General features: G+C 38.3%; 1 protein-coding gene across 1 annotated transcript; it reads left to right on the forward strand.

Moving 5' to 3' along the window:
- The first annotated feature begins 6,637 nt into the window (after nucleotides 1-6,637).
- LOC121072850 (pulmonary surfactant-associated protein A-like) lies at nucleotides 6,638-8,691 on the forward strand. Its single transcript, XM_040563005.1, has 3 exons — nucleotides 6,638-6,832; nucleotides 7,467-7,544; nucleotides 8,194-8,691. The coding sequence occupies exons 1-3, from the start codon at nucleotides 6,685-6,687 to the stop codon at nucleotides 8,568-8,570; spliced, it is 603 nt and encodes a 200-aa protein (XP_040418939.1). The 5' UTR covers nucleotides 6,638-6,684; the 3' UTR covers nucleotides 8,571-8,691.
- Nucleotides 8,692-9,755: the final 1,064 nt, after the last annotated feature.

The raw sequence follows: 9,755 nt of genomic DNA on the forward strand, positions 1-9,755 counted from the left end.
AATGCATGCATAAAAACTTTTACTTTATACTACCCTTTTCCTTCTCCTCCTCCCCCACAACTGGCTCTGTGCAGGGAGACCGTCTGAACCTAGACGTGACTCTGGGCATTGTCATCTCTTGTCCTAGCCTGCCTGGGGAAGAAATGGGATCTGTCCATGTGGTCATTTTAAGCCCTGTCGAGTAGAAAAGCTTTAGGATGTTCAGACAGAAGATGAGGGGATACTTTTGGCAGCAGACGGTTCACATTCAGCATCACACACAACAGTTCAACTGATCTGAGAATGGACAGGGTTGTGGAAATGGGAAAGGTATGCCCAGTAGCAAGCTGGATAGATTTCAAAGTCTGAAACTGCTTTACACAATAGCTTCCGTGGAAACCTATGACGATAATGCCATTTTCACCAAAATTTTCAAATGGGAAGGGAATAGATCATGCCGCGACAAAAAATCTCACTTTCAGGTTACCTTGAAAAAAGGTAAGACTAAAGTAATACCTTTTACTTTTCTTAGGTTTGACTCTGACATGTTGCACTGCATCTGCCAGAGAAATTTTTAAGGTTTACTTAAAACTACCTCTACTTCTTGAATGGTAATAATTAATATTTTAACAAGTAAACCTTGTTAACAATTTTTGTATTTCAAACATACAGGTTTTTTGTTAAAGTGAGACGATTAAATGGCATAAAACAACATCATGTTGGAGAAACCCCAAAATAAAAATCACTCTACCAACAAGCTAATTTATTATCTGAAACAAATTCACAAATTAATTTACATAGATCTCCAACTATCTTTAGAGTATCCTATTCCTTTGGTTAATCAATGATTTATTCCCATCACATCTATGTTTACAATATGACTATAAAAGGTTCTTACTAAAATCATTAATATGTAAAATCTTCCAAATGACTTATCATAATATATCATCTATCTGTAAATAGATTTATACTTCAAGACACTTAAGTGCTTTTTATCCAGTCAAAAAACACAACATTTTTTTGTGTCAAAAGCTAATTTTTACTACATCAAAAAGCAAAGCATCTAAGCTAGGTCGCCGAGTACAATTTTTCTGCTTAAGCCATTAGTATTAGAAAAACCCAACCAAACACACGCATGTTGTTTAAAAATGAAAACTCATCAAGTCAAAGAACTGCTAGACAGCATTTTAATGTCTATGGCTCACTCCAAGAACAGAAACAATTCAGGTAAGCAAACAACAATTTTCAGTTATTTTCATAAAATCTCTCTCCCTATAATGTCAGTCATACTCAGCTCTTCTCTTTCTATACTCTACCCTTCCTCTTATGCCATTCTGAGGTGGCCCTCCTTTTTCTGTGCCCAAAGTCTCAACTTATTGCTCATGCGTAAATCTGAAGATATCAAGGAAACATCTGCTAGTTTCCTGTCTTCTTGTTAAACAATGGAGTCCATGTTCTTTTGCATGGACATTTATCTCCTATCAACTTCAGAAAATATGCAATCCAGTGTCACCCACCATGCCTAGAAGAAATAATTCCCCAGTAAAAGCCATATTCTACAGATATATTTGTAATTCATTTGTATCTCATGGGATTCATGTGTAGTAATTAAAAGCCTGGTGAAGGTATAACAATTTTTAACTACTGGTGTAGTAGTAGAAGGTTACATGATTGGTGTTTTATATTCTGCAGAAAAGCATCCCCAGACTGTTTTGTTCTTTTAGCTAGCATTTTGTGCATGTGTGTGTAACCATATCAATTTAAACTCTCAAATAACGTTTAAAATGCTTTCAGTCAGTTTCTTTGTTTTGTTTTTTTTTAAATTGGTCTATTTTTTAGTGAGAGATCCAACTTTTGCGTTTACGTGTACTAATGGAAACTTTTGTTTGTTTGTTTTTAATGAAGAGAGAGGAGGCCAGGCAAAAGGAGGAATGCAATAAGTTGTCCCTGTTCATTATTGTATCAGTGGTACATAGTGAGGAGACCCGGAAAAATCCAGGTTAGTCTTTTTCATTTTTAAGTCTTTTAGTGTTTTTTTTTTGTCTTTATTATTTTTAGTCTTTATTATTTGTGATAACAGATAAGCAATCTAACAGTAGGATCTTGCAATTCAGAAAATATTTTCACTTTCCAAATGTTATAAAAGAAGATCTTGAAAATTGAGATCTTAGTGAAAGTTAAAAGGTCACAAAAATTCAGTATCTTCTGAAGCAAGAGGGTTGTGTATCACATAACAGGTTTAATACAATTGTTATTAATTACAGTATGTAATTAACATTGGGGGGGTTGTCTGGCCATAAAAATGATGGATATTGATTTCAGAGGGGATCTCTGATCTAGAGTGATATCCTCTAATAACTGTGTAATTTAATAGATGCTTTATCTTAGAAATATTATTACCTCCCCCCACTCCCCCACAAATCCCTGCCACAGGTAAAGAAATTGACCTTAGATTACAACAAATAAGCATCTTTTAGTGGCTTCCTGATTTTTCTGGAAAAGCTGATGAAAACAAGTCCCTTTGTTCATCAGAAACTTGAGCTCAAATTTGACTTTGTGAGTACGGTAACTGACAGGACATGACATAGGGTGGTAGGGCTACCTTATCTTGTAGAAACTGTGACCAGTACCTCCCTTATACTTTTTAATTTTTAAGTTTAATTATATTATTCCTCTGTTCTTTTCTAGGAGACCACACATGGTGGAAAAACACCAGTACCTAATGCTGCAATATCCTACCACTGTTACAAATACAAGGTAAAGGTTAATCATACATTTTACATTTATTTACAGCTTTTCCTTAGAACAATAAGTGTAAGCAGGAGAAGAAATATTTGCTGCCAGGATAATTGTTAGCTGGTTTTGCAACCACACTGAAAAGAGGTGGAAAGGCTAATGGCCCTTCTACAACTCTTCTGAGCTAGAGGAAAACAATGTTCTTGAGTGCATTGTGTAATGGTGTAACGCACGTTTATTTAGACCTTGAAGAGAGTCAGATTGCAAGTAAATTTCATTATCTGAAGTTGAAGTCTACTATTTAAAATTGCATTAACTTACAGTTGCACAAACAGACCTGGGTTTAAAGCATGATCAATACAGGATGTTTGGAAATTAGAGTAGCACCTTTCAAAAATAAGGGAACTTGGATTTGAGTTGAAGTACTTGTTAGGAAACTAGGGTTTGGTGGCATTTGGCTCAAGGGTGATAAGCCAGGTGAAGCCTGGAATGAAACCTTCACCCATGTCTTCCCTTGAGGCCCAGGAGCCAAGAGCACCTTAATCCTTGAAGTTTCAGGGTTTGCAGTTATGGTCATAAGGACAGTAGCGAACAACTGAACATTCTTGTGCAGATAATGGTGGACAACTGCAGAATATATGAAAAAAATAGTTTCAACTAGTTCATAAACTTGAGGTCGTCTTCTCGCTCTCATTAGAGAGCTATTTTGCTAGTAAGAACCATTGAAGAGATATTGTTTTGCTTTCTACCTGTTATAAACACAGAACTACTTCTTCCTCTGTTTCTCAGCTGAGCTGCACAAAGTGACAAAATGGAGACACCAAGTGACCTCCACTTGGATCCTCCACATGTGACTTGGGTCAGCAGAGCAAGATGGTGGTTGCATTTACAAACACTGATCATGCTGTCTACGGGTAAAATTAAGACTTTCTGCTCTAAAATGCTGCTTGTAACTTCAACGAGATGCCAGGCTGAAGGTTGTCCTCTCAGGCATTCATATGTTGCTGAATTCTTTGCTCCATGGTTTTAAAGCTCAGCAAGAATAGCCTCAGTTCTCCTCTGAGAAGCACTGCCAGACACCAGCACTGGGAGGGGAGATGCTACATCCCACATGTGCTGCACTCTTCCTGTTACTCCCAGGCATAAGGGGGCAGTCTGACAAGGACACATAGAAAAGGACATGCAGAAAGTACAGGACCAGGTTGTGGTGAGATAGGATGGGAACAGCAGCAGAACAGCACAAAAGCAGGGTAAACAGGAAATATATATATAAACAGGGTTGGAATCATTTAAATACAAGCTGAGAGAATAAGGAGAGAATTTAAAGTTATCTATGGTATGACTAGCACCATGAAGGAAATATATATATATATATATATATATATATATGCACACCTTTCAGGAGGTTAAATATATAGAAGAAATGCTAACAAACAGGCTCATGGAAGGAACATGTACCCACTTTCATAACCTAAAATTAGTTTTCAGTGTCTGTATTTCTTGAAGCAGCTAAGGAAGATGTGTTGACAGACTTCCGTCCTCAGCATGTTTTATTTACCTACCTACATTTTATAACACTAAGCTGTCATTCTCCTTAATTTGCTTCGCTAGCACTGGAATTATAAAGCCTCTCAACAATAGATGCAGAAACACTGACGAAAAGTTCTCAATATTCAAAAATTATTTGTACTCAGTGAGGCCCATATCCTTGAACCTGGTTGAGTTTGTGATTAAAAATAAAAAAGCTTATAAATAATAGTTTACAAGTTAAAATAATTATAAAGAATATTACATTATTCTATTAAGCATTAACAAGTGCAGTAGAAATGCAAATATTTTAAAGTATTTTAGCTTGTTCCATCTTATCAATATGCTGATGAAAATTGAGAGGAGAAAAGTTTACAATTTATCAAATCCACATCAGTTCTTCTTGGAAGGAAGCGTACAAAGCAACTTCGGTTTCCCAGGCCATCAGTCAGCACATGAAACTCACTAACAGAGGCCAAGCCCTTCTCACACCTGCCTAATCCACAGTTTCTGCCAGATGCAGCTGAAGTGCTGAAGTCATTCCCACCATAGATGCAAACACCCAGGTTCTGCCAGTGTCTTTTGCTAGGGCTTATCTGGACCCCACGTAACTGCCTCACAGTCTGTTTCATGAAACAATTAGAAAACCTCAGCCAAAAAACGTTAAGAGGACCAAGTCAAACACTCAAAAGTTAGGAACTTCAAATTTTAGCATGAAAATTTAAGCGAAGGTTACTTATGCAAATTTAAATTGGCCCACATACAACTGGTATTGCTTATTTATTTTTCACAGGACTGGTGCCTTTTCCAGGGCACTCGATAAACAATGCAGGGAATTAATCAGGCCTCTGTGGGTATGACACCAATGGCAAAGGACCCCACCCTAGCTGCTGAGGTAACACCCTGTGAGGGTGCAGAGTACAGGATACCTACAGAGGTGATCTAGGCTTGCTTCAATGCAGTAGCATCTTAGGCCAGTATGGATATTGCTCGCGTTCCTTGTCTAACCTCAAAGCACCCATTCCTCAGCCGACTTAGCTGTTAGCCTTCATGCAACATCAGGATGCTGTCCTGACACAAGGATGCTGTGATCCCACCTACTTATTTGAACTGGAACACAGCCTGAAACTCCATTCCTACAAGTCCCAGTTAGATGGAAACAACTCTTAGCTGAGACTAACTTAGAAATGCATAGCAACATTTTCCATTTCAGTGAGACTCCATGCCTTAAGGCTTCTGTAATTACAGGAATGATACAGAGCAGCTTTTTCCTCACTCAAAGGTGATTTTGCTGTTGGATAAAACCATGACTTACATTGTACTGTAGAATTGTTATTTGTAATATATAAACTTCCCCTAGAGTAATCTGTAGGTTATTTAAGTCAGTGATGTACTATTGTCTTCTGGCTTTGTTGCTACTGTTTGATTCTATTTAGTTACAAGTCTTCAGTAATTACAGACAGAGGACTTATCGTGATATTGAAAGTGACAACATTGTAGGGGTGTTCCTGATGAATATTATGCTTCAGGTAAACTCCTTATTTCGGCTTATCTTAACTGACATTTGCAATTTAACATTTACACAGCAATTCTGTGGAAATATCAAGTATTTCAAATAAGTATTGAGAAATTGCTTGTTGTACTCCATTTTTTCTAACATGCGGAAGTGTTTCTACAAGTCAAAGTACCCTCAAATTTTGTACTCACATTTCAAGTGTTCACCTCTTGAAGAAAAACCCCTATCATTCAAATTAAAGGTCATGAAATTTCTATTCATGTGCAAATTCATATCATATTACACACTCTTCGTATTTGCCATAGATAAGATGAATCTCAAGTTACACACCCTATAAATTAGACTATTTAATGTGCCTTTCCTATTTCTTATAGGAGCTGTCAGGTAAGTTAAACATCCTTAAAAAGGTTTCTCTTTAAAATGTGTTTAATTCTCTCAAGCTGTTCACGAACCTCTCTGGTTTAGATATCTGCATCTCAACATTTTTATTTAAACTTTAGCATACTGTGACAGAGGATATATCCTGCAGTGAAGATACTTTAACAGGTGAATATTAATAATTGTTTCCCTCTTAAATTGATAGAGAGTGTCCCAGTTTGCCTTAACCTGTTTCTTTCTTACCAAAGCATATGTCTGTTGCTCTTCTGTAAGATTAACACTGGAACTATAGCTTGTTCCATGGGAAAAATGGCATATGATAGTATCTGCTGTATAAAAATGGGTTTTGAGGGACAAGGTTTTTTTGTTGTTGTCGTTCTATACCTCTTAAGTAACATAGCTTTACAACTATCAATCACATTCATTTCACTGAGGGTATCTTAGTAGAAATTTCAAATCCAGACAAAGTTCTGAAACACTTTTTTTTTTTTAAACAGGACTCTACACAGGAGAGTAAACCAAGACTTTTTTATATTTGGCTTTGAATAATGCTGTCACCACAGATGTTCCACAGAATCTTAGCAGTGGCTCTTTTCCTGCTCCCCTACTGTGCTCGAGGTAACCCAGCACACAAGTTTCCAGTGCCCGGTTTCAGGATCTTACCTGAAAATGGGATAGCTGAAGGCTTTATATCAGGTACCTGTAGTTACCAGCTCCTTTTGTATTTACATACACTGTTGTGTTCCATCTTTATGCTTCATAAACCCAGTGCTATGTTATGTGAATTGATGTGGGTTCTACTTGATGAAAAATAATCAGATCTTTATTAATTTCCTGTATGAAGCAAGATGTTTAAAACTCTCCTACTTAATGACTCAGTGGCTCAGTTCACATCAAGAAAAGGTTATCATTTTCCGTAACAGGGCACAAAAAACTTGTTGCCAGGTGTTAGGTTGGAACTGTGAATAAGTGCTTGAAGAGCCTGAAGAATTCTGTCAACAGTCCCAAAATACCATTAAAAAAAATCAAACAAACCCACTGTGCAATTGCCAGTCTTTTGTCTGGACCGTCTCAAACATTTGTAGATTAAAGACTAACCCAGCCCGTTAAATCACGTTTTCCATAAGCATCTCTGCAAGTAGTTGCCATGAATTTGTTCCTTATACTCAAAAATATTATGTATGAAATAATCCCTTATTTAAAAAGCAACAATGAACTAACAGGTCAAGTTGCAAGGATTGATCTTAATTTCACACAATTACCTCTGCTTTATCTTAAAAGCCAAGATTTAAACTGCGAACCAAAGTGCATAATCTGATTTTGCTTTTAGGCTTCAAATCACTTCCTGGCAAAGAAATGGGAGATGTTATCCTTCAATTAGAAGATCGGATTTCCAAACTTGAAAGAGGTAATTTATCTACCTTTATTTTCTGCTGTAGCTTGATTAGGGGGCATAAAGAAGATGAGCAACAAAATGGCTTCTCAGGAAAAAGCAGAATTTTCAGAGTTTTCATTACATTTATGCTTTGTTTGGTGGCAGATAGTGATAACTGACAGGGGGGCAGGGGGCATTAGTTTTCTGTAACTAGGGGGAGATGCCTAGCTAACAGCCCTGAAGTATGGCTGCAAACAAATCCAACTTGGACTAAAATCTCTGCCTATGCAAAAGTGCTCCATGGCCATCTGTCATGTCCCTAATAGAAACTGAATACTAAAAAAAATACCAAAACATCCACAACCAGATCATATCTAAGATCCTACTCACTCAAGGGCTGACAACTATCTCTATATTCTGCAAGCCATCACAGACGGCTTGTGCAGTAGAGCTAGACTCAGAGGGAATAATAGCGTACTTTATCTAAATGTAAAGATACAGCTTTTAGGGGTTGTCTTTTTTCTCTATTTTTAATCTTTGATTTTAAGCTTTCCTCTCCTTTAATTATTTCTGGGTTTAACTTAAAGTTATGGAGGAAAATAGGCAGTGGGAATTACAATTAGCAGCAAAATAACTACAAAGCAATGCACAAAAGATTAACAGCTTCCACCTGTTCCTGCAGTCCTCCACTTGGAAGGAATAATAACAGCATCTGAAGGAAAAATATTTGCTACCAATGGGAAAACAGCCGATTTCCACGCTACAGTGAAAAAATGTGGAGAGGCTGGGGGTTCTATTGCCACTCCAAGGAATGCAGGCGAGAATGATGCCATTCTGTACTTTGTGAAACAGTTCAATAAGTACGCCTACCTAGGGATAAAGGAATCTCTAATTCCAGGCAAATTCCAGTTCCTGGATGGTGCTGAACTGAGCTATACCAACTGGCATCCAAACGAGCCTTCTGGCAAAGGGGAAGAGGAGTGCGTGGAGATGTACACTGATGGTACTTGGAATAACAAAAAGTGCAACCAGAATCGCCTTATTGTCTGCCAGTTCTAGTGCTCCCTCCTGCTGCTGTCTGGCAGGGTCCCTGGAATTGTTTTTCCCATCCCTTGTTTCTTCATTTGTAGCTAGTGAACTAAGATAACAGCATGAAAAAATAAAAGTTACTTTCCCAGCCTGATCTGGCTTCTGAACTAATACCATCCATAAAGAGACTCATTATAATGAGAGCAGTGAACATTTTGTCTGCTCTCTTTCTGATTGTCCAATGCCACTGACTCTCTCAGTAAGACTGCCCATGTGTTCCTATGCTCTCTTCAACTGCTGACTTTTTACAAGAGAAAAAAGTAGATCTCTTGAGCACATACCTAAAGTGACTTGCAGCTACAAAAGCTTCCAATCCCTCTGTAACCACGAGCCTTAAAGTTGTATTTTGATCCCCTTAGTTCCCAGATTTCCCTCACCAAACCTACCTTACCACAAGAGGGTCTCACCCATCTTAACGTTTCCCACGGGAAAGCTTTAGAACCAGCAGGTCTTTAATCCTCATATACCTAAAAAGCAGTGGCCAGAAGCCACCTGGCTTGAGCACCTCTAGCAACTCCTAATGGCTTGCTTGACACAACGTTAGCAGGATGAGAAGACCAACATCTCATGCCATGTGGGACATGGTGTGGAAGAAAATGCACAGGAGACAAGATGATACAGTGCCCATGGAGTTTGGTGAGATCAGCAGAGCCATGGGAATGTCAATTTATTTCAGCCAAAAGGTAGATGGTTTCAGATACCCAGTGCTGATTTCTAGGCACCACTGGCATTTTCAGAGCTGTACAAATCTTGAGCAGGATTTCCCTGGGGCTAAGTCTGGTGGAAATGTGGGTTTTGGAAGCCACCTGTATTCCGTGCTCATTGCAGAAACCATTCAGAGCTTGTCCCCTCCTGTTCAAGCTAATTTATTGTTTAAAACAAAGCTTTTTTAATAGCTTTGCTGCTGGGGTCCAATCACCAACCAAAGCTGGGCATTCCCAAGATCAAAGGTAGAGCTGGGCAGTACAACAGATGCACCCAGAGATGTCTGTGAATTTTTTTCCTTCCTCTTGGGCAGTTGACTCCAGCATAGCTTAGACACCATAGGCTCTGCATAAGCTCCACAGATACATTGAGCAAAGGCTGGCTGACCATTTAGGCACACCTCCATACACACCAGGCCAAACGACTCACTATCAGCTGCACCCACTCACA

The sequence above is a fragment of the Cygnus olor genome, chromosome 7, assembly GCF_009769625.2.
Source record: "Cygnus olor isolate bCygOlo1 chromosome 7, bCygOlo1.pri.v2, whole genome shotgun sequence".
Classification (NCBI taxonomy): Eukaryota; Metazoa; Chordata; class Aves; order Anseriformes; family Anatidae; genus Cygnus; species Cygnus olor.

Excerpts from the sequence above, each read along its gene's own strand:
- LOC121072850 (XM_040563005.1), top strand. The coding sequence starts at position 6,685 with ATGCTGTCACCACAGATGTTCCACAGAATCTTAGCAGTGGCTCTTTTC. Across the intron at positions 6,833-7,466 it reads AGCTGAAGGCTTTATATCAG|GCTTCAAATCACTTCCTGGC; the intron begins GTACCTGTAGTT and ends TTTTGCTTTTAG. Across the intron at positions 7,545-8,193 it reads GATTTCCAAACTTGAAAGAG|TCCTCCACTTGGAAGGAATA; the intron begins GTAATTTATCTA and ends CTGTTCCTGCAG.